General features: G+C 55.9%; 1 protein-coding gene and 2 long non-coding RNA genes across 11 annotated transcripts in view; all 3 read left to right on the forward strand.

Annotated features, from left to right (window-relative positions):
* The window catches only part of SSH1 (slingshot protein phosphatase 1), a 61544-nt gene extending 48225 nt beyond the window's left edge, over positions 1–13319 (forward strand). For all 9 annotated transcript variants that reach the window (XM_070627043.1, XM_070627046.1, XM_070627044.1 and 6 more), the window contains 3 exons: positions 488–688; positions 3193–3760; positions 7195–13319. In XM_070627043.1, coding sequence (XP_070483144.1) covers positions 488–688; positions 3193–3760; positions 7195–8424 — 1999 coding nt within the window. In that variant the 3' untranslated portion in view covers positions 8425–13319. The remainder of the gene's footprint in view (positions 1–487; positions 689–3192; positions 3761–7194) is intronic.
* Positions 13320–15322: 2003 nt separating this feature from the next.
* On the forward strand, positions 15323–20219 carry LOC103551431 (uncharacterized). The gene is made up of 3 exons (XR_545014.2): positions 15323–15452; positions 15578–15670; positions 20108–20219. It is a non-coding gene; the product is annotated as an uncharacterized lncRNA (long non-coding RNA).
* A 663-nt stretch (positions 20220–20882) lies between these two features.
* On the forward strand, positions 20883–22867 carry LOC103551432 (uncharacterized). The gene is made up of 3 exons (XR_011541810.1): positions 20883–21015; positions 21459–21608; positions 22651–22867. It is a non-coding gene; the product is annotated as an uncharacterized lncRNA (long non-coding RNA).
* The last annotated feature ends 893 nt before the right edge of the window (positions 22868–23760 follow it).

Genomic DNA, 23760 nt, shown 5'->3' on the forward strand with positions numbered 1-23760 from the left:
CGTCTGCCAAGTGTCTCGCTCTCCCGAGGGCCTTGCAGCTTCCGGTTCGCTGACCCCGTTTTTCCACAGTTAGCCGCTCCCTGTCTCCATCTGCTGCAGCAGCTGAGTAGCTTTTGCAGGTAACCCTTTAGCTGCCCACTCGCTTCCTGCAAAAGGGTTTTGGTCTCCTGGCTGGTCCCAGTGATGCCCAGCGATGTGGGAAGACTCCCACTTGGCTCCTGAAGGCGCCCGCTTTGGGAGCCCTCCCCGTAAAACTTGCAAGGCAAGGACAGGTTCCTCCTGATTTCCAGTTGTGTGCTGAGTGATTTCACAGGGAAGTTATTTCCTTTAGAGGGTGTGTGGACATCCGCTGCGCAAACATTGGGACCCAGGACGATTTGGGCAACCAGATCAGTGCAGGGTTTAAAACAGTCGGTGGGGTACAAACTGAGAAAACGAAGTGGTTTACACTCTTTGATGCTCTCTCGCACCCCCTGGGCCCCTGCAGGAGGAACCACTCCAAGTGCCTGGTACACTGCAAAATGGGGGTGAGCCGGTCTGCTTCCACGGTCATAGCCTACGCCATGAAGGAGTTCGGCTGGCCGCTGGAGAAGGCCTACAACTATGTGAAACAGAGACGCAGCATCGCGCGCCCCAACGCCGGCTTCATGAGGCAGCTGTCTGAGTATGAGGGCATCTTGGACGCGAGGTGAGTGACCGTCTGCAGGGAGGGGGCAGGCAGGCTCCAGCAGCCCTGCCGCCAGGCCCTCGGGGGCCGCAGCCGCATCCGGGCGTGCTCCCGTTCGGCCTGCAGAGGCTTCCACAGCCAAGATCCTGCCTCTCGGGGGGAGCCGGTCTGAGAAAAACAACTATTGTTTGGGGTTTGCTTAGTGGTTTCCAGGAGGAATCTGTTTTGATTTTGTTGGCTCGCACAGAGGGCTGTTTTGCTGCCGGAGAGAACCGTGCACAACTTCTAATCCAAAGCACGACTTGTGTGCGGCACGAGCACGTGCAGTCTGCTTCCTGAGCATCTGCTCTGGGCTGAGCCTGGTGCCAGGCGTCGCCTTGGGCAGTTCCCAGCACTGCAGAGGCAGACTGGGTCCTGCCACCGATGAGCTGGCGACTTAGGGCAAGCTCATCCATCTCCTCCAGCCTCAGTTGCCTCTTTTTGAGTTAAGAATGAATACCACCTGGTAGGGTTGTTGGGCAATTTACGTGACTACCATACAGGTTTACTTTTTATTTTTTTGAGGAAGATTAGCCCTGAGCTAACTACTGACAATCCTCCTCTTTTCGCTGAGGAAGACTGGCCCTGTGCCTGTCTAATCCGTGCCCATCTTCTTCCACTTTATATGTAGGATGCCTACCACAGCATGGCGTGCCAAGCGGTGCCATGTCCACACCCGGGATCCGAACTGGCGAACCCCGGGCCACCAAAGCGGAATGTGCACACTTAACTGCTGCACCACCGGGCTAGCCCCCAGGTTTACTTTTATAGATGCATTGCTAGACCTGGCTCATGGTAAATAATAATGGAGCTGCCTTTTTTTTTTTTTTTTTTTGCTTGAGGAAGATTCGCCCTGAGCTAACATCTGTGCCAATCTTCCTTTATTTTGTATGTGGGTTGCCACCACGGCATGGCTGCTGAGGAGTGGGGTAGGTCTGTGCCCGGGAACTGAACCTGGGCCGCTGAAGTGGAGTGTGCCAAACTTAACCACTAGGCTGCAGGGCCAGCCCCTAATGTAGCTTCTTTTTTAATTCTCTAATCTCCATCCAAAAAAGGTCTGCAAAGTACACGTTATTCCCCATTTATAGGGGAATAAGGAACTGACATGGAGGTTAACCTGTCCCACGTCACACAGCCAGTGGACGGCAGAAGGGAGCACATGTCTGGGCCTGTCAGCCCCCAAGGCTCCCATGTGGGGAGGGCCCGAGGTTACCCTGCCCCCACGGAGGGGTTCCCCAGTGACCCCAGGTGGATCCCAGCGGGATTCTGGGACTCGCTTTCTCCCTGTTCCCTTTCTGTTCAGTCTGTTCAAGGCCTCCCTGGGTTATTTCTGACCAGGGTTACGAGGAAGCCACAGGCTAAGTCCACCGGCTTCTTGGCCACATTTGGGAAAGCAAGAGTGCCCTGGCAGGGCTGGTCAGTTCCAGAGACCAGACATCTGGACATCTCTGAACTCCCTCCCTGTCAACCAGAGAGTGCTGGACAGGCCCCCAGGCGGAGCCCAAGGCGGAGGGGGGAGACCCATCCTGCCCTCCCCTCCCTTCAGTCCCTCACTGCCCTGAGGGGTTTGCAGCCTCGGGGGGCGGGGTGGGTTTCCAGGCCGGTTTGCAGCAGCACGGTGTTGACCTTGAATTGCAGCCCCTCTCAGGGCCCTCAGGCCTTCGTGGACCAGGCGCACGGGGCAAGCCGTCACGAAGGATCGTGACGCCTCGGCATTGAAGAGCCAAGGCAGATCCTCCTGGTGCACCGTCCTTTGACCTTTACTCTCTCATCTTAACCCACACAGCCCCAGGATGTTGCTGTTGCTCTGTCTGAGGTTCATAGAGTGACTGACTGACCTTATTTCCCCATAAGCCTTTCTCTTTTTTCTCTTTTAACCTTTATGTTTTAAAATGTATCATAAAGATACTACCACAGTATTAGAAGACGTATTTTAGAAACCGACCTGTAACTCTCTGACCTAAACAAATGCTTGTGATTTTCTGGGGTCTTCCCTACTTCATTCTTGTGCATTGCGTGTTTAGGCAGTTGTATCAGTGTGTGTAAATCTTTACTTACTCTCTGCTCTGAGCCCAGTATCTCCCCACAGTGTGGGCAGGAGAAGACTATTATTCTTGTCTGGCAGATGGAGACACTGAGAGATGGACGTAAGTGATGTGACTGAGGTCGCCAGAAGGGATGGGACACTGGGCTCATGGCAGGATTTCAGGTCTAGACTCCTTCACGTGTCTGCCACGTCGTCGTCACGAGACAGGAAGTCACTTAAGACCCTGTATGAGACGTGATGATTTAGGATTTAGCGCCTAGGGCCATTTCTCTCATCCTTGCATTTCTTGGGGACAAATAAAAGAGAGAAGCTTTACCCTGGTGAACCCCTGGCGTCCACCCGCGCCTTGGGCTTCCCTTGCTGGCTCACCCCACTCCTTTAACCAAGACCCTCTGGGCACTGGCCTCTGCTGACCTCCCTCCGCCCTTCCTCCCCCCAGCAAACAACGGCACAACAAGCTGTGGCGCCAGCAGACCGAGAGCTGCCTGCAGCAGCCTGTGGATGACCCTGCGGAGCCAGGGGACTTCTTGCCAGAGACCCTGGATGGCACCCCGGAAGCCCAGTTGCCCTGCGTGGACGATGCTGCCCCGCCTGGCTTCCCGAGCAGCAGGCCCCCAGGAGGCCCCACTCTCCCATGCTGTTTCCGGCGACTCTCAGACCCCCTCCTGCACTCCCCCAGCGATGAGACTGGCAACTTGGTGCAGCTGGAGGATCTGGAGAGAGATGCTCTGTTGGAGGAAGCAGCCCAGCCAGCAGAGGCGCACAAGCCAGCCAGACATCCCCAGGAAGGTCCTGGACTCTCTGAGAAGGAAGTGAAGAAGAAACTAGAGTTTGGGAGCCCCAAAGCCCGGGGCGGCTCTTTGCTGCAGGTGGAGGAGGTGGACAAGGAGGAGGCCCTGGGAGCAGGGAGGTGGGGGCGGCCCCCAGCCCAGCTCGATCAAAACCTGCTCAACCGGGAAAACCTAAATAATAACAACAGCAAGAGGAGCTGCCCGGATGACTTTGAGGTAGGCATGGGACCAGCGTGCGGGGCGACCGTCCTGGCCCCTCAGCAGCCCCTCACAGCCGCCTCACAGCTCGGCGCGGCCAGCTCAGCGGTTCTCGCCCCAGCGACCAGGGGCTTTATTTCAGAGAGTGACTCCACAGGCTGACTGGGCCTGCGGACACATAGTGGCTCAGGGATCTGCCGGGATAACGCCTAATCCCCGCGTGCCCTCTTGACCCCACCGCCTCATTCATGTCTCGGGCAGGGCTGCCAACTGGTGCTTTTTCCTGATGCAGAATGTCAATCATAGAACTTACCACCCAGCTTCAATATTTATCAATATATGGCTGTTCTTATTTCCTCTCACCCCACCCACTTTCCCACACCCTGGATTATCTTGAAACAAATCCCAGATAGATCCTTCATCCACAAATGGTTCAGTGTGTAACGTAACCGCAGCGCCGCTGCCACCGTTGAAACCTCGATAGTTGTTCCCCAGCAGCCTTGGTGTTTATTCAGTTTTCCAGTTCGGAGCCAGCGCCTCACCCTCAGAGCGCAGATTCTAGTGCTTCAGCCTGTTAGTCCCTCGTAGCTGTCCTGTTGGCTGGGTTTCTGCAACAAGGCTTTAGCAACCTGGCACTGGCTTGGAAAATCCCCTCCCGCCAGCCCTCCCCTCCTCCATGAGGCCCAGGGACAGAGTGGGGTCGTGTGCAGGGGGCCGCTGTGCCGCCTGGTGTCCACTTCCGCTCTCGCTCTGCGTCGGCTTCCTGAGGCGGGGGGCAGGAGCCTCACTTCCCCGGGCCTCGCTGCCCATCTCCCAGGGCAGCGGTGCATCCCCAGCGAGAGCCTCGGAACGCTGGTGGATGCGCTCCCATCTGCGCAGGGCCTGCCGGTACACGTTAGAACGCGGCCAGACCTGGGAAGTTCGGTCTGCCGACCTGCCAATCGTGAAATGTGTTCCGAACCAAATACGACTTACTCATGAGTACCCCCCCACCACCGCCGTCCCCTCAAAGAGCAGATATTCCTCACGACAGGTGACGTAAACGCTCTCAGCCCAGATAGCGGTGCCTCAGTTTGTCTGAGATGACGCAGCCGTGAGTCGTAGAGTGATGCACATGAGAGAAGCTTGGAAAAGAGGGTAAATGAGGGACACAGCCTTCCTCTCTGGCCAGACTCTCAGTGCCTGGGTGACGTTATCTAGGGAGTAGAGACAAGCCTTCGTTCATTTGTTCGGCTCGGGTTTATTGACGACGGTGCCAGGCTGGTGAGGGGGCACGACTGGGTAAGACAGCTCGGCACACGTCGCCTCGTGGGGGGGACAAGGGTTAACACGAGAGGCTGTAACGAGGAAGGGAAAACAGATGGTACTTGGTGTGATGACCGAGACAAACCATGGCGTGGTGGAGAATCCCAAAGGGAGGAGGTGAGAAAGAGTTGGCTGTGCACAGAGCCAGGAGGAGGGTCTTGTGTGGAGCCCCTGAGGGCGGGGCCTGGCACGTGTGCGCATGTGCTTGCGTGCGTGTGCGCATGTGTGTGTGTGTGTGTGAGGGACAGGGCCTTGGGGCAGCGGTTGAGGGGCGGTGGTCTGAGGTGCGGTTGGGCAGGTGGCTGGGGCATGCGGGGCCTCCCAGCATGATGGCAGGGCTCTGTGCATGGTTCCGGGGGCATTAGGAAGCCAGGGGAGGGCTTTAGGCAGGCGATGACAAGGCCCACCAACTGGTCGGCAGGGAGACTGGTGGAGTGAGTGTGGAAGCGGAACCTGAGAGGACAGTGGCTCAGAGGATGGGGCGAGGATAGAAACACACAGCGTGGGAGGCAGAACCCTCTGCTCCTCCTGCCTCGTGCTCCCTCCGGCATGCACGCCTGTGCGTGGGCCCTTCTCCCCCATGGCAGGGCCTTCATGTTGCTCTCCCTCTGCCCGTGGGGCCTCCCCGCCTCCCCTTTGCCCGATCAACACCTGCTTGTCCCAGAAGTGCCAGGTGCCGTGTCGATTTCCCTGGACAGCCTTCCCTCTGTGGGAGACTTTGCGCTCGTCCCTCCCTGTCTGAGCACTTTTCAGTTTTCTGGTCCCTTCCCTCCAGGGGACAGTAGGCTCCTTGAGGGCGGGAACTGTGTCCTGTTCACAGCCCCCCCACCTGATGCAGGTCCTGGCACAGGACAGGCACGCCCTGGGAAGAGCTGGCTGAGTGATTCTCTCCCACCCTGGCGCCCTGTGGGCTCTGAGAGGTGCTCTCAACTCTCCCACCGTGGTAGGTGTCACCCTCTTTAGAACATTAGGTTTTAAAGATTGAGAAGAAATGGACACGTGGACACTCTGGTTAGAGCTTCAGGAAGATTTCTGGGTCAAGGGTTCAGGCCTTACCCTGAGGGTGAAGAGGTCTTTCTGGTCAACCTAGAAGCCAGCCCCAGACGAGGATAGGGTTCTGGCCGAGTCCCAGCCTCCCGCCTCCCGCCGCACTCCCCGCACGCCCCCCGCAGCCTCCAGCAGTCACGGCTGAGTTTCCTGTGGACTCCTCGCCTTGGAGGACCTCAGTCTGCCGCACAGGATGGCCTTGATCCCTGACAGTCAGGGCCGGGGGCACCCCCAGGCTTCCCTGGGCAAGAGAAACCCACGGGGCCCTTTGCCAGGAAAGGCTCCCTTTTAGACCAGCTTAGGGATCTCACAGCTAAACAATTCGCAGGGAGAGGGGGGTTGGCTCCCCTGCCTCCACTCTTGCTGTTCTCAACTGGGGCTCAGCCCAAGGGGGCAGCCCCGGGCCTGGTGGGTGTGGGAGGGAGGCGGACAGCGCCCTGACTGTCAGGAGGGGCATGCAGAGGCCCCTGTCATGCTCATGGAGAGCCCCTAATGACCAGGGGCAGGTGGTTTTCCACTGACATTTAAACCCCTCTCCGCCTGGCTCCCGTATCGGGGCTGTGGGCTGCCACGTTTGGGTCCACGTTGGAGTCTTTCCAAAACCATTCTTGCCCTTTGCCACCTCTCTGTGAGGAGCTCGATGGTGGTTCTGTGAGCCACGCTGTGTTTGTGCTGGACAGGACGGTCCCATTTCCAGGCTCCAGGCTCCGGGCTCCCCAGATGCAGGTTCTTTCGGCGGGGGGGAAAGGGCGAGGCAGAAACGCCGCTTCATTTCAGTCTCAGAATGCTGTGAGGTCGGAGTTACCCTGTTCCCATTGAGGCCACGGCTCAGGCAAGGGCTGTGTGGTGGCTTGAGGACAGAGGCCCTGCTCCTGACCGTGCTGGCCTCACCGCCCGAGGTTTGCCCTGGGTCTCAGGCACCTGGCTCCTGGGCAGCTCGGTTCGGCATCTCTAACTCCAACCCGCGTCAGTTGCGTCTGTTGGGTTCTGAGAGGTCTCCCTTCCCCCACAGGCTGAAGTGACAGTGCCGCCCATGCCCCCCTGTGCTTTCTGGTCTTGGGCGCCCGCCACACGCTCACGATGCTCTTGTCTCCTTGCAGCACGACGCCATATTTGGGATCCTGAACAAAGTAAAGCCTCCCTACAAGTCCTGTGCCGACTGCATGTACCCTGCCGCCCGCAGTGCCGCTGAGGCCTGCGGGGAGCGACGCGAGAACCCCGCCGCACCGGCTATCTGCACCCAGCCCACCTTCCTGCCCCACCTCACGTCTTCCCCTGTGGCCCACACGTCCGGCCGGTCCCGAGCATTGGAGAAGCTGACCTCCGGCCTGACCGAGACGCCCCCATTGCTGCCACCAGCAGGCTCGAGGCCAGATGCCAGTGGCTCAGAGGCACCAGCTAGCCTTTTGGAACCTTCTAGAGAGACCCCAAAAGCCCTGCCGAAGTCCCTCCTTTTGAAGAATTCTCACTGTGATAGGAGCCCTCCGGGTGTGGAAGCAGCGAAAGAAGAATCGCCACCCAAGAAAGATGCGAAGCCGGCCAAGGACCTGCGGCTCCTGTTCAGTAAAGAATCCGAGAAACCAACCGCCAGCAGCTACTTGATGCAGCACCAGGAGTCCATCATCCAGCTGCAGAAGGCGGGCCTGGTCCGCAAGCACACCAAAGAGCTGGAGAGGTTAACGGTCACACCTGCGGAGCCCGCGTCTCCCCTCAGGGACGGCCCCACCAGCAGGCTGGAGGCCAGCATCCCCGAGGAGAGCCAGGACCCAGCTCCTGGCCCTCAGCCAGGGCCCCCGGCTTCGCCCAGGCAGGCCGGCAGTGAGAAGTCGGAGGCCTCGCCCCCTCCCTTAGAAGGAGCCTCGCTGAAGAGCCCCCCTCCCTCCCTCTGCCGCCTGGATCACACCAGTCATTTCTCAAAAGACTTCCTGAGGACCATCTGCTACACCCCCACCTCCTCCTCCATGAGCTCCAACCTGACCCGGAGCTCCAGCAGCGACAGCATCCACAGCGTGCGCGGGAAGCCGGGGCTGGTGAAGCAGCGGACGCAGGAGATCGAGACGCGGCTCCGGCTGGCGGGCCTCACCGTCTCGTCCCCCCTGAAGCGCTCTCACTCTCTTGCCAAGCTCGGAAGCCTCAACTTCTCCACTGAAGACCTGTCCGGCGAGGCCGATGGGTCCACCCCTGCCGACTCCCAGGGCGCCAAGTTGAGCGCGTCTTCCTTCCTGCATGAGCCCCAGGCAGCCCCACGGAACCCAGCTGCAGCCTCCAGACTGTCAGGGAAATCGGCCGCAGAAAACTTGAAAAGCCCCTCGTGGGCAAGCAAAAGCTGACCCATCTTCTGGCGTGTTTGGACTTAAATCTTCACGCCGTCCCTCCTTCAGTTCCTCTGTGGACTTTGGTCAGCCCCTTCTGTCCTAATTTCTCTTAAACAATTGGCGTTAACCTAACTTTTCCCCCCTCTTGCCATGGAGAGGAGGAGAAGAAACAAAAATCTCTAACACACAGCACAAGAAGAAGGGGGCGTATCGGTCGTGTGGCCTGGGAGAACCAGCAGCTGTCGGCCAGTGGACTCCGGTCCCGAGTGCTGTGTTTTCAAGGGCATCATGGTTCCAGAAGAGCATCCAGACGTGCCCCACCGCAGAAATAGTCCATTTGCAGCGTGCAACAGAGAAGTTGAGCGCGCACGTCCCCAGCCCATTCCAGCCCCCGTGGGAAACCTCTTGGATGGCAATATAAGTCCTACCTCTGTTCTTGCTGTGCTTTTTATTTGTAAAATACAATAATGACCAAGGCTCATTCCAGGGAATAATGCTGTCTCACAAAAAGGTTTTCCAAAAAAAAATTTTTTTTTTTTAAGTTTTTTGGTTAGGACCCCCAAAAGTGTTAAGATTTTTAACTGGCCGGCACCACGTGCTGCTAGGTGAGGTCACAGGAGGGCGTTGAGCCAGCTCTGGTGCTTGGGGATCGTCGCCTGGCAGTGGAGTTCTCTGTCCTGGGTGCTGTTACGGCTGAGGGACACGTGTCTGGCCCCGCTGGCGTCGGGTCGGGGAGATGTCTGTGATGCTCTCCGTTGTTGCTGATGGTGGAGTATAAATTGCCCCCCTCCACTCTCCCCGGGAGAAGACCTACGAAGCCTTGTTGAGTCTCCCTGCTGAGTCCAGTGTGATCATGTTGAGGTTTTGGAAGCGCCCGAGTTCTGGCAGGGGCGCTGGTTCTGAGATGTGGGTGGTCCTGCCAGGAGCTCCGGCACTCAGGTTTGTTAGGTCACATCTACTCATATTTGGGGAGGAAAAGGGGATTTCAGCAGAGAGAAACCCTCAGCCCCTCTCCAGGAGCATCTCGGCAGCAGCTTCTCTGAGAGAAGCGGTAAGTGAGGACCCTGCTTCCTGTTTCCCTTTCACTCTTTCTGGTGGCAAGGACGGAGCGAAGGAAGCTCTGTCGTCCGGCCTGGGCTCCGTCGGTGCCCCTGGAGGAGTCAGGTGGACTCTCTGTGTGCGTCATGCCACCGAGGGCTCTGGGCTGAGGGGAGGAGCTCCTCTGGTGTCCTCAGCAAGACGTGATGTTAAAATATTGTGGAGAGAGAGGAGACGTGGTGAGAAAAGTTTAACTCAGAGGCCAGCAAACTGCGGTGTGTGGCCCATGAACTAAGAGTGGTTTTTACCTTTTTAAGAGGTTATAAAAAAAATAAACTAATATGCAGCAAGACTGTGTAGTCTGCAAAACCCAAGATATTTACTGTCAGGCTGTTTATAGAAAGAGTTTGCTGACCCCTAGTTTTATCTGACAGCGCAGGGCTGCCCAGCACTCTCCAGGAAGAAACTGGGCAGAGGGCAGGCCTCCTGGCCTCTTCCACAGCTCGGGCCAAACCCTTCCCTCCCCCTCCCGCCCCAGACCCTGCCCGCCCACCCCAGCCTGTCTCTCCTTCGGGGGCCGGGGCTGGGGGGGCGGTGGCTGTGTATGTGGAGGGCACAGCTGGCTGAAGTGTTCCTACAGTGACAGCTTGCCCTCAGCCAGGTCGGCCAGATTAATTCAGCGAAGCTAGAAAACCTTCAAGGGCTGGTCAAATTCTGGAAGTGGGTGCATGAGTCACCATCTTAGAGTGGTCAGAGCCGGCGCCCGAGAGCAGCCGTTCTAGAGGGCACCCAGGCGGGTCTTCAGGAGCAAGGCTGGTCCATATTCCAACTAGTAGCTGGAGTTTTTGCAAAAACCCTCTCTCCACTCTCCAGGAACTTTTTCTCCCTGGTGTTATTTTTTTTTTAATATATGTTATTTTACTTCATAGGAATTTGTTTTCCCACCACTGTCAATTGAAATCACCTTAAAAGGTGATTATCCACTTATTCCTGAAATTTCCCCGTCTCCCTCAGCCAACAAAAGCATAGTCTCAAAAAAAAAATCAAGTTCAATATGTTTTGCCAAATTAAATTTTATGTGGTGGATCCATTTTTGTGTCAAAATAATCCTTTAGATTTGTGATGACAGGCTTATGTTGGTTTTTTTAACCATGTCTATGTATGAGAGCGATATATTTTTGAGAACTTTAATTTTGAAAGCCATAATTTTTCTTATCCAGTTTAAGCGTGGGAAGAAGACTACAAATATGAGTGGGTCTTTGACTTTTGGCAAACTTCTCCATTCGTTTTCAGAAGCACAACCAGTATATCAACATCAACACAGCCCAGGGCCCCGCGCCCCAGTCCTCAGAGCACAGTGAAGCATTCTTGATTTGATGGCTTGCTCTCCGGCCTGGAGAAGTGGGTAAAGATTTTTCTCTAAGACCCAGAGCAGTTGCGTGTAAACCTATAGCGGATTGCTATTTGAGATATTCTACTAATGAGCTGAGAGCATTCTGCCAGGCTTGGGGGTACGTTGGCGAAGACAGATTCATTTCTGGTCTCTGAAAAGAACGTCTGCTCCATAAGCTATGCCAAATCTTGACTGATGCTTTGTCATCTTAGCCGGTGGGGAAATCCTGAACGTGAGCGGCACAAGTGAGAGGCAGGGGTTTATGCCGGGAAAGTCATTGATTTTGGTGACTGCCATTTTTACAGAATGCCTTTCTCGAATTAGGAGAGAACAAAAATTGTCTAAATCAGCTTGGTACCCTGTGTATTCAGCTGCCTTTCGTCTTCCACCTCACCTTTCCTTTGCTTTAATTCATACGGCATGCCAAAAGCTAGACTAAACTCCATCTCATCTTGCATTGAGATGGGGCCCCATTAAGATAGTTTTGTCAAGTCGAAGGGGGAAACTGGTCATGGAGAGAGGGTACCCCAAGCTGCCCTCTGATCATGCCGTGACAATGCCAGTTTCCATTTCTCCGTCTTCTGACTACTTCAGGGTCTTGGAGCAACGTCTGTCGTTGCCTGAGCTTCTTAAGAACAAGGTTCTTGCTCTTGGGGTCCCCCGCCTCCTCAGTCTCAGTGCAGGGATGTGTGCTGCCCGACGGCTCTCTGCTGGCTCGTGGCACCCTGTCCATCAGGCATGAGGTTACTCCCCAGGTGCTCACCGTGGCTGCGCTGGCCACTGCCTCTCTGCTCCACCCCGCCCTCTCCAGCCAAAGACCATTCCAGTCCATTCTAAAGCCTTTTCCCTCATGGACAAGCCCAGAGGATGCCACAGGATGGAGCCAAATGTGCAATAGAATTAACGCCCTCAGGACACCCCTGTGCTTCTGCACTCTGGTCTCTCCACACGGCCCGATCCCAGAAGGCTGGTAAATGCCCCTGCTCCCTGGGGGGCATTTCTCCCTAGTGAGACCAAATCCTGCGCCATTTAGTCAAGATCATCTAAGTAACCTCACCCGAGGTGTCCAAAGAGGGCCTTGCTCTCTGCTGGCCGGAAGTGCTTGGTGCCAGAAAACGTTTCCCCGAACCCTAGTTTCTGGCTTCCCCTCTAGCTGGGCTTGCCCCAGACACACATGCAGTGAGGGCAACCACTTCACCTCTGGCAGGAGAGCTCGGCGGGCCATGACGTTTGTGACATCTGGACAGCACAATGCAGAGTCGCCTGCTCTGGTCCCCCAACCGCACCCCCAGGTTCTTGCCAACGCTGCACGCCAAACCAAGGTTGTTGATTGACCCCCACGCTCAGCTGCTTGGTTTTTTAATTGTGTGCTCTGCAGCTGAATACCTACGTGTATGAGTTCACTCTGCATATATATATATTTGAATATATGTATAACTTGAACCGCATCATCACGTGCGTCACTTCTCTCATCCATGCTCGCCGTGTCCCCCGTGCTGTGAAGCGGGTCGCCTTGGGTGATCTGGAGTGGCGCTGTGTGGCACCGCCCTCGGGAGCTGGGGGACGGGATGGGACTGCCTTGTTTGTCTTGCCGTAGGTGCTGTGGCCCTGGCTTCAGCCGGTCTCTTAAACAGGAGTCTTTATAGTCAGACCTCCGGTCCTCTGCTGTCCTTGCTGTCGGCCGTGCTGCACGAGAAGGTGGCTGCTTCCGCCCTCTTTCCTACACTGTAATTATTGTTTTACAATTGAGTGCCTTAATAATAGTTTACAAATACTGTGTATTTATGGGAAACTGTTAAGCTCTCACCTTCTGTGATTGGATACTTTGCCTTGTCGGTGGTGGTTAGCGGTAGGGCTGGCGCTTGTCCTGCCCCATACTTGACTCATCTGCTGTGCGGCCTCACGCGTGTGCCCACAACCGCCCCAGGAGCATCGCTCTCGATAGCGCTGGGAGCTCCTGCGGGCGAGGCGGGCGCTGGCTCCCTCTGCGTCCCGGGGTAGTGAGGAAAGAGCGGAACTGGGTTGGCTAGCCAGCTGGGGGGTGGCGCAGCCCAGCCCCTCACCCGTTCCCCCATCACACAATCATACTCTTGTTTAATAGACTTTTTATTACCACGTCGACCACCCTATTTTCCTCTCTGTTAGTGTCCTGAGCTCTTTGCAACAAAATGCAGGTACAGACCCCCCCCCCCCAGCCCCGCACCAAAATCAGGAGCACCCCGGGATGGGCTGCCCTTTGGTTTTTAGGAGTTGCCAGTGGGTTCCCAGTGTGTTGCATTACATCCATGGGGTTTTTTTTTATTCTATTGGTTTTCTTCTTGTTTTTTTTTTATATTATATATTTAAAAGGCAGTATCTTTTGTACTGTGAATTTGCAGTAGAAGATGCATAATGCACTTTTTTTTTTTTTTACTTCTGTTGGTGTGTACTGTATAGTCTGTGTGCTTCTTGTGATGGAAATAAACTTTTTGTTTATAAATGTCTGATGACCTGTGAACTTGTGCAAAAGGAAACTGCCTCTTCAGCCCTTGCCGAGATGGTCAGACACATCTCCACCATCGTGATAGTCAGGCTCTCCTGAGCACCCACTGTCTGCTAGGCCCCCTGCTAACAACCTGGACAAGTTAGACCAAAGAAAGAACCAAAGGGAAAATGTTAGCTCCTCCAGGAATCATCTTTTTTCCTCCTGATTTTGCCAGTAAGGAAGAGCAGGCCCACTTGTGGGTGGTCATTTATGTGCCAAAAACCTCCCCACCAGGGTGGCACTTGGGCTGTGGGTGATGTCTCTTCCCGCACAGGCAGAAAGCATAAAGCTAGAGGTGTGCTCGAGAGAACCCCTAAGCTGCTCACACCTAGCTTCATGGGAGAGGGCACCGGAGAGGCTGGTTAGAGCTGACGGCCAGGGCAGGAGTCCCAGGGAAACTCTCCCCAAACAAGGTGGAGGCTTGTCCAGGGCTCAGGTCACAGGCCGCTGCAGTGAGCTTTGGTAGCTCTCCTCCCTGGGTGACCAGCAAAGCCAGCTGCTTCTGTCATAAGACCCTGCCGTCTTGGAGTTCTTTGCTTGTAGCTGCGCAGTCCGAGGAAGGAACATGAGGACTCAGGTTCACCCTTGACTGCCCTTGTCTGGATGCGATGGTCACACCTGCTCACATTCTGATGCGTGAGACCAAGTCACACGCCCCCCGCCCCCCCACTGACTGCCAGGGGGCTGGGAGGTGTAAGGTGCACACCTACACATCCACGGTGGGCACTGTCTCTCCCAGACGAGTCCCTTGGTGTGACAACTGAATTCCAGTGCCTGTAGATCCAGAAGAGACTTTGTTTCGTTCACCTAGACTTGCCCTGTCTCTCACCTGGACTCACAGGAAGCTGACGGGTAAACTGGAAGGCAAGTTTGCTACCTGACAACAAGAATCATGGCTGTCACGGGCCAGATTGCTCTCACTTGCCGTTAGCACATTGAGTCCTAGATAAATCTACATTTGAAACCAAATTGTGGTTAGAAATTGCTTATGGAGTAGGAAATCGAAGCAAAAAGCTAGGGGGCCGACTCTGATGGTTAATGCAGTCAGGCTGTGATGCAGCCCTTGGTGTAAGATGTTTTTGAAACTGAACCGCGAGGGTCGTGGTTCAGGACAGTCTGGTGGCAAGGCTGGAGACAGCTAACAAATTCTCTTCAGGCTCCAAGCGTGAGTCTGAGCCTGGAGATGGGGCCCAGTACTCTCAGCGTTCCTAACGGATTCCCTGGGAATTCTGATAGCCAAGTTTGGAAAGCGTGGAAGTCAGAATGTGATGCAATCGAGCAGGCTTCCACTTTGCTCGTTACAGTCGCATTCCACACATGCTTTCTGGTGACAACACCCACATCACCCTAGGAACATGGGTGTTCCTAACTTGTCAGATCCTCATGCACCCGGGGCCCTGGGAGGACGTTCCTGTCACTGGCTGCTTCTACCCTGATTTCGTCCTCAGAGTAGCAGTCCCGAGGTTGAGTGTGACCCCAGATCACCCCTCCCGTGGAGGTGCTTCTGCAGGGGAGGACCCGCATGCTTGCTTGTGTTTACGCCTGGGGAAGCCCCTCTTGGCAAGATGCTTGGAAGAGGCTCCAGAAGGCAGAGCTCAGAGGACGACTTGGTGTTTCAGAAGGATTCACTTCATGGTAGGAAATTCTTTCCGAAGGAGATGTCCACCAGCAGTGCCCAGAGTGAGCCCTGCCCAGAAAACCCCACCCCGCCGTCCCCGCACCTAGCACGAGGGAGCAGAACCACACTCCTGCACCTTCCGTGTTCCCGGCCCTCTACGTAAGCAATCCCGTTGAATCTTCCAAACAGCCCTGTTGACGTTGTCCTCGGTTTACCGATGAAGAATCAGGCCTGCAGAGCGTAAGTCATTTGCCCAAGGTCACATCTAAAAAGTAGTGAAGCCAGATAGGTCCTGCTCTTCCCCACCTGCCCAGCTGTCCCCCACCCCAGAATTAGAAAGTAGCAAGCTGAAGCTGCATCTTGATCTCCCTGAGGTGTCATCAAGAAAACACAGGAGTCAGAGATGAAGCCTCCAGCCACAGGGAAGTTTGACCCACCTCGTGCTCCAAAACCCGTTTGGGCGACACAAGGTGTGTTTCCCTCCTGAGTCATGTTCACCACATTTTGCCTTGAAAGAGAAACTGCTCGTGCATCTAGAAGTAAACTTGCAAAGGCTCCCGTTTCAGCCTGAAATTTTTTTTGTAAACCATTTCAGCAAATAAAGTGTCGGCGTTTGCATGAGCAGCCTCCCAGCACAGAAGAGGATGCACGGGGATCTGACGCTAAGAGACAAGCTCTCCCACACCCGGTACGTTGGAAGTGGCGAGCTCCCTCTGGTTTTGAAATTGGATAGCAAAACAGGTTAAGGACGGGGGCTGGCCCAATGGCGCAGTGGTTAAGTTCTCGTGTTCCGCTTTGGCGGCCCGGGGTTTGCCAGTTCAGATCCCGGGTGCGGACCTACACGCTGCTTGCCAGCCATGCTGTGGTAGGCGTCCCACATAGAAAGTAGAAGAAGATGGGCACGGATGTCAGCTCAGGGCCAGTCTTCCTCAGCAAAAAGAGGAGGATTGGCAGTGAATGTTAACTAAGGGCTAATTGTCCTCAAAAAAAAAAAAAAAAACAGGTTAAGGACAATGTTTCCTACCTCATGGGGCCAATAATTTGAGAATTAGCTGATAATATTTGCAAAACCCCTTCTATCTGGCTCACCACAGTGGTGGCTGTTACTGTTGGTACTGGCGGGAGGGGTGGAGGGGAGGGTGGGGAGAAAGAAGTTACCTACACTGAGCATCTGTGAGCTCCAAGTGTTCCATGTGTGTTACCGAGTTGATCCTCATAGCAGATATGACCCTATTTTACAAACAAAGAGGTGGAAGCTCAGAGAGGTCAGGTAACATGGGTCAGGGCCAGACAGCCAGGAAGGGACAGAGGCCCAGGGTGCCTGACTCCAAACTCATACACTTTCTACCCTACCATCTTCTCCCCAAAGAAAGTAGCCCTTAATGTACTCAGTGCAATGCTTAGTGCTTAGTAGGTGCTCAATAAATATTTGATGAGAGAGTGAATGGGTGAGTGAGGGAATGAGTGAAATATGCCAAAGTTTCATTCACCAAGGCTTGGAAATTTAGGGACACCCATGACTGCCTAAACCAAGTTCCTCTGGGGCACAGGCCATGTCTCAGTCACCTCTGGGACCCCAGCAAGGGCTTGGCATGTTGGACTTGAACCCCAGGTCAACACCAGGCATTTGCTATGAACCGAAGAATTCTGAGTTTTTCAGAGTCCTGAGGAATCTGAAAGGTCATCCAAGCCAAGTCCCTTCATAACATCCATCCATTCCGGCTTTATTCCCCATTCCTGGCACCCCTGCCGTGTGCCAGGCGCTGGGGACAAGGAGAAGGCCGTCTGTTCCATCCCTGGTAGTCCCGATGGGAAGTCCTCTGTAAGAGACAGGAAAACACAGCACCTGCCCACAGCAGGGGGGTCAGACACATGGGATGCAAGGTTTGTGTTTTTTCCTCCTTTTATCTATTTTCCTAAGTCTGTGCAATAGGATTATGTTACTTTTATAATAAAAAAGAAAAATGTAAAGATTGACTCAAAGGATGCTTCTGTATTGAGCTGAAATTTGTACTCTCAGCTCCCAGGCTCGTGGGTTCGAGGAATTCAGCACAGCGTTTGGGAGGGAGGGCTGTTTCTCCCCTGTGCTGGGTAGCATGGGTTCCCCGCATGGGTTCCCCCCAGCAGACAGGGTGCTCTCACATCTCTGGGGCGCACGTGCCAGGCAGGGGCTCAGGCTTCCGGGCAGAAAGCTTCTCCAGGCCGCTGTGCCCACCCTCTGAGCATCTGGGAGGTGGCAGTGGAACCACATGACATGATGATGGAAATGCAGAGCCCAGGGCTGGGTTCACAGATGGTAGCATGGGACTCTACCCTTACGAGGGCCCTGCGATAGGTCTGATGCTCTGCTCTTGCTGTCTTGAAATTCTTAAGAATTCTTTTACAAGGGCCAGGCCTTTCCATTTTGCACTGAGCCCTGCAAGTTATGTAGCTGGTCCTGGCAGTGTCACCACTCTGATCAAGGGCTGTGGAGCAAGACAGCCCTGCATGTTGCTCCCTAACTTACCCGCTCTGTGACCTGGAGCAAGTGACTTAACCACTCTGTGCCTCAGTTTCCTCATTTGAAAAACAAGAATGACTTCATAGGGGTGTTACAAGATTAGCACTGTGTAATTAGCACCACATGGTAGCCTTGGATTTAGATATTATTGGCTACATAAAGTACTTAGCCCGGGTCCTGGCCAAAGTCACGCCTCAGTGAGTAGTTGCTGTACCAGTGGGGAGGACGTTGGTTGGCCACCCACAGACCGAGCCTGCTGAGCGGCAGCTCCTCTTCCCACCGTGCTCCCTCAGCATCTCTGCCGCCAGAGCAGAGGGAAGCAGACGCCAGCTCCCTGGAGAGGAAGGGACTCAGCTGGGACGTGCACATGCGCCCTCCTCCTCCCCTGCTGCTGACCCCGCAGAGGACACTGGCTCTGCCTCTCTCGGGTACAAACACTGTTTGTCCCCAACGTGGACCTGAGCGGTTCTTCACAACCAGCCTTTGGGGAGGGGACGGCGTGGGCGGCTGTGGCGTGGGCGGCTGTGGCGTGGGCTTGTCCCTGCTGCCATCCAGAGGTACATCCTGTTCTGGCGTTGCCATGGCACACGCAAACATCTGCCACAACAGACGGCTGGGGCTGGCGGCCGGGTGAGGGCCTGGACGGGTGCAGGAGGCTGGGGTGAAGGGGGCGCAAGACTGTGCAAGCGAGACTTGAGCTGGACAATGATCTGGGAGACCTCGCCAAGCCGCCACACACACACACACACACACACACAGAGGTGCACACGCACAAACACACATACCATGCAGACACACGCATGCACCCACTCTGTCTGGAAGGCAAGTTGGCCTCCCAGGGCAGACAGATTTCCTTCAGAGAGGAGTTCCTAATTCTCGATTTTCTTCCTGGACGTCCTGAGATCCCCAGCACACAGTCCTGGCCAGCCTGGGCCCTCCTGAATTCTCATCCTGGTCCAGCTCCCACCCGGGCGCCCAGAGCTGCCCTACACCCCATCCCGCTCCCAAAACGGAATTCGCTCTCCTGCCGGTTCTTGTTGTTTTTGCTGATTAGAAAGTAAAACACAGTCATTGTAACAAAATCACGCAGTGTAGAGGAGTGACAGTAGCTGCACCCATCGCGTACGAGCCAGCCGCTGTGCCACACGGCTCTCATGAGGAGCAGACACACAGAGTGCTTAGCACGGCACCCGGCCCATGGGAGATGCTATGCGTGCGCCTGTTGAATAAAGCAATGGTTAAAATGATCTCACTCCATACAACAAGCTGGCCACGCAGCTATCAGTAACACATTTTCTAGAGGAGGAAACTGAGGCCCAGAGAGGTGACATCACCTGCCTGAGGTCACATAATGAGTGTCCCCCCCAGATTTGAATCCAGCTCACACTCCGAGTCCAGATCCTTCCCCCACTGCCTCTGCCTCCACCCTCGGCCGCTTCTCTTAGCTCTTGAACCCCGCACGGAGTCCCTTCCTCTCCTCAGGCCCCACACCCCAGCCCTGGCCTCCTTCCTGCTGGTGGCCCCGGGGTCTAGCTGAGGTCACAGACTGGCCCTAGACTCATCGAGGTCACTGCCCGCCGGAGGCCTTTGGGGATTCCATCCACGGGTTTGCCCTGTGTCCCCAGGACTCTCTGCCTGACCCCTCCCAAGGCCTAGACCTGGGTGGCGTCATGCTCTTCCTTCCTGCCGATTTTCTCTGCCTTGTGGTGGGGGCTCGGTCGTGACCATAATGTTAGTAGTAACAGGTGGCATTTCTGGAGCCTCGCTGGGCAAGGTGGACTTCGTCATGACCATTTTTCAGATGAAGAGATTCATGGGCCAAGAAATGACTTCTGGGCCAAGTGGCCCAGCCAGAAGGTATACAGAATTCCAGAGCCGCCAATTCCAGGAAGCCACCCTGATAGCACCCCCCGATTCTAGAAGAGATGGCTCTTTAGTTTGAGTACCCCATGGGTGTGCTCAAGACCGTGAGCCCCCTGAGGGCAGCGGCTGGCTCAGGTTTATTGTGGTCCACCCTGTGCCTGACATAGTAGGTACTCAATAAATATTTATTGAATGAATAAAGATATAAATAAATGAATGGTATAGCTGATCTCTTTTCCCCTCTTGGCCAGGAGAAGTTTGGGAGAGTCAGGCAGGCCTGAGTTTGAATCTTTCCTCTGCTGGCTGTGTGACCTTGGACCAGTTAACTAATCTCTCTGAACCTCTGTCTCTCTCTCTGTGGGGAGGGTTGGGGATGCCCTACAATGACCGCTCATAGTAGATGCTCAATAAACAGCACTGTAGGGAGACAATTCAGACCTGAAGCGAGGCTGTGAGGCTTCAAATCTCACCTCCGAAACAGACCAGCTGTGTGACCTCAGACAAATCACTTGCCTTCTCTGGACTTCATTTTCCAGATATCGCTTGGGGATAATAATAGCACCCCTAGCTCGGCTGTGGTGAGAATTAAGAGAGAGAGTGCACATAGTAAGTCCCCTAAGACATGAGCTTCTGTGACTTAGGGTGAGCTCTTTGAGGGCAGGGCAATCTCCAACATCTTCCACCCGACCCTGGGGCCTCGCTCCGTGCCAGGCACACAGTGGGTGCTCAGATTGCTGAAAGAGCTGAACCTTATTCCTGCAGGCCCAGAGAGCCAGCGCCGCTCCCAGAACGCCCTCCCAGCGGGCTGCCTCTCCTGCGTCTTCCTTGTCACTTCCTGAGCAGGTGGAGCCGGAGCACAGGCCTGTTACTACCTTTTGTGCTGAGCTCGGTGGAGGTGGGGTGGCGGCTGCTCCTCCAGGGCAGTGCCCCCCCATGGACGCTGGAAGGGAGGTGGGGAGGGCTGGAGGAGAGTGGGAGCCCCTCCAAAGTGAGCCCAGCGCCCCAGGGGGACCAAGCTACTCAGAGAGGACAGCGGGGTTCAAGCCGACCACCACTCCTCCTAGCTGTGCGACTATGGACATGTCACCCCACCTCTCTGAGCCTCGCTCCCTGTACAGTGGGGCTGTTGACCACACTGGCAGCCCCCGAGGGTTTCTGGGAAGCGGGTGAAGTGTGGAGCATGCAGTCAGCACAATCAGTCATAAATGTGCCAGGCACTGCTGTCTCTGTTTTTGCAGTACAGCTCCTGTCTTCCACAGATGGGGAAACTGAGGCCCAGAGAAGGCCAGTGACTTGCCCAAGGTCACAGAGCCTGCATCTTACTAGTTCCAGCTGTGGCCTTAGCCATTCTCCCTGCTCAGCCCGAAAACAACCAGCAGGGCTGGGCTTCTGGGTAGACCAGTCAGGGATCTCCAGGGGCCCAGGTGGGTGGGGTGGAGGAGAGCATCAGCAGTAACAGCCCCCCTGGCTGAGGGCCTCGTTTCTCATTAAATCCTGAAAAAGCTAGGAAGGCGATATTATCATCCCCATTTTACAGATGAGGAAACTGAGGCTCAGAGAGGTGAAGTCACTTGCTTCGAAGCACAAAGGGATGGGAAGAAGGTTTTGACCCAGCCCCAGATCTGTTCATTGAGTGAAGGAAGAGACAGTGGCCAGTCCAGGGACACTGGGTGAGTTCTGTCCTTTCCAAGTTCAGTGTGCCTCCCCCATGGGGGGAGGGAAGTGAGGGGGCAACACAGTGTCACAGCATATGGGCTTGGGATGTTATTAACAGCTCCCAAAGTGCGGGGGCGGGGAGCTTAGTCACCCTTACCCCACCCCCCGGGTCCAGAAGCCTCCTAGGGGTGGCAGATGGGCTTCGAGCTGGCTTCTGCAGCCCCAGGAGACCAGGCGGGCCCGGCTGAGCCAGATGGGGGAGGGGGCGCTGCCACCCGCTGCCCCGCCCACGGGATGCTCCCCAGCTGGGCCGACCTCCGCGCAGCACACCGGCCGCTCGCTAGACAGCCACCCGGCTCCTTCCCGGGGGGCCCAGGGACCCGTGAGGCCCTTGGAGAGCAGCCTGGGGGAGAGGGCGCTGCTGCCTCCTCCGGCTGCCCTCCGCCTCCTGCTCCAGGTCCAGCGGCAGCCTCCAGGGGCACCCTCTGCAGCGTGCTCCCTCGGGGACACGGAGAAGCCTGGCACCCTCCGATGGCCCAGGGAGGACGGCCGGCCAGTCCCACGGTCCGACAGGAAGGAGGCACAACTCCTCGGCCCCCTAGAAAATGTGAGCACCTTTGGGGGTCTCCCTCCCCTCCAGTGGACCTGCACAGTGTGGGGACAGTTTGCCCCGGGGGCGTCCGCAGACCGGCATTCCCGTCCTGCTGCCCACTAGCCCCACGATTTAGGGCAGACTCCCGCCTCTGCCCTCTGCTCTTGGACTGCCATCTTCCAGCCCCCAAACTCAAGACTTCATTTTTGTGGGAGGAGGGCTCCACCTGTGGGACTGAAGTGACAGGATGCGCCTCAGGCATCTCTCCCACCAGGAGGCTAGGGCTTAGGGGGCTCCTCCTGGGTGCTCCTGTCTTTCAATCCTGATTCTCAGGGTACCCCTCCCGGGGAGGTGCTGGGATCCTGTCTCCTTGAGGTGAGACCTGAGGGTCATAGGAGTGGGCGGGAGTTGCCGAAATGGAACTTAACGCCCCGGCCCCGTCTGACTTCAAAGCCCCATGCCCTTTCCAGGAGAAACACCGCCTCCACAGACCGTGTCCTCGAGCCCCACAGAGGATGGCCCGCGGTCCTTGCTCTTGTTGCCCGTTGCCAGCCCTCAGCTCTCTGCATCATCTTTGGGAATCCCTGGGGAGCATCCTGGGGGGCGGGGCAGCCAATGTGGACACAGCATCCCCTGCCCGCCTCATGCCCACTTAACATAGCACCCGGAAGCTTCCACACAAAGCGCAGGAGGGCTCCCCTCCCAGAAGTCTAACAGGGACCCCGATTTGGGAGTCAAAGAGTGAGGCAAAGAAGTGGGGGCTATGTGGGGAGCTGGAGGTGGGAAGAGCGTCCTGAGCAGACGGAAGCAGGGCAGTGGGCGGGGCGCAGACCTGAGGGCCTCGTGGGCCATTGTCAGGAGTCTGGACTTGATCCTGAGGAGGCTGGGGAGCCATGCGGAGACTGCAGACCGTGGTCAGCCTTTCTCTCTAAAGCCACACTGTCCAATAGGGTAGCCACCAGCCACATTGTTGTGGACTGAATGTTTGTTTCCCCCAACCCCCAAATTCGTACAGCAGCGAAGCCCTGCCCCCCAGCGTGACTATATTTGGAAACAGGGCCTGTGAGGAGGTGATAAAGGCTAAACGAGGTCAGTCGTAGGATGGGGCCCTAAAGCTATAGAAGACGAAGAGACACCAGACCTTTCTCCGCCATGTGAGGACGTCGTCCACAAGCCAAGAGGAGCGCTCACCAGGGACCACATTGGCCAGCACCTTGATCTTGGACTTACCAGCCTCTGGAACGGTGAGAAAATAAATTTCTGTGTTCAAGCCACCCAGTGTGGTATTTTGTTATGGCAGCTGGGGCTGACTAATATGCACACGGTTGACCAAAACTAAACCTAAAATTCAGTTCCTCAGTCACACTTGCCCTTTACAAGTGCCCAATAGCATGTGGCTGCCATATTGGACAGCGCAGATATAGGACATTTCATTATCACAGAAAGTTCTTTGGATAGTGCTGTGTTAGGAAGGTCACTTGGCATTCTGGGTGGAAGATGTTTGCAGAAGAGGAGACCAGAAGATGGGGTATCGGGAACCCAGTGAGAGATGCTGGTGGCCAAGCACTGTGCCAGGAATACAGTAGGTACTCAATTAAAGACCACTGGAAGGAGGAGTGGCCTGGATTAGAGTGAGGGGGTGGGGGTGGAGGTGAGAGGATGCTCTCCAGAGCAGGTCAGGCGGCTGAATTCACAGGCCGTGGGGACTGGTGGAAAAGTCAGCAACAGCACCTGGCTTCTGGCTTGGGCAGCTGAGGGGATGGTGGGACCGTGGCCTGAGATGGGAACCTGGGAGGGAGAGAGGGGGTGTGGGCACCAGGACGAGCTGGTGTCTGGGGTGCCTGTGCAGTGGCCACACGGAGATGTCCTTGAGGCCACCGGATGTTGGGGCCTTGAGGCTGGTAGCGAGGTGTGGGCCAGGCAGAGATTTGGGAATGGAGGGGTACCCCCCGGGAGAGGATGCAGAGGACCCTGGGGATGCTGTCATCAGAGAGGTGGCCAGAGGAGCAGGAGAAAAGCCAGGAATGGGCAGTGCTGGAGGGGCCAGGGTCAGGGGGCAGGCCTGTTAACCAGGACCGGAGGCCTTGGATCGGCCATCGGAGGTCGTCGGTGACCTTGGGAAGAGAAGATCCAGGGTGGGGAAGGAGAAGAGGCCGGACGACAGCCG

Source organism: Equus przewalskii, chromosome 7, assembly GCF_037783145.1.
Source record: "Equus przewalskii isolate Varuska chromosome 7, EquPr2, whole genome shotgun sequence".
In the NCBI taxonomy this organism is placed as follows: Eukaryota; Metazoa; Chordata; class Mammalia; order Perissodactyla; family Equidae; genus Equus; species Equus przewalskii.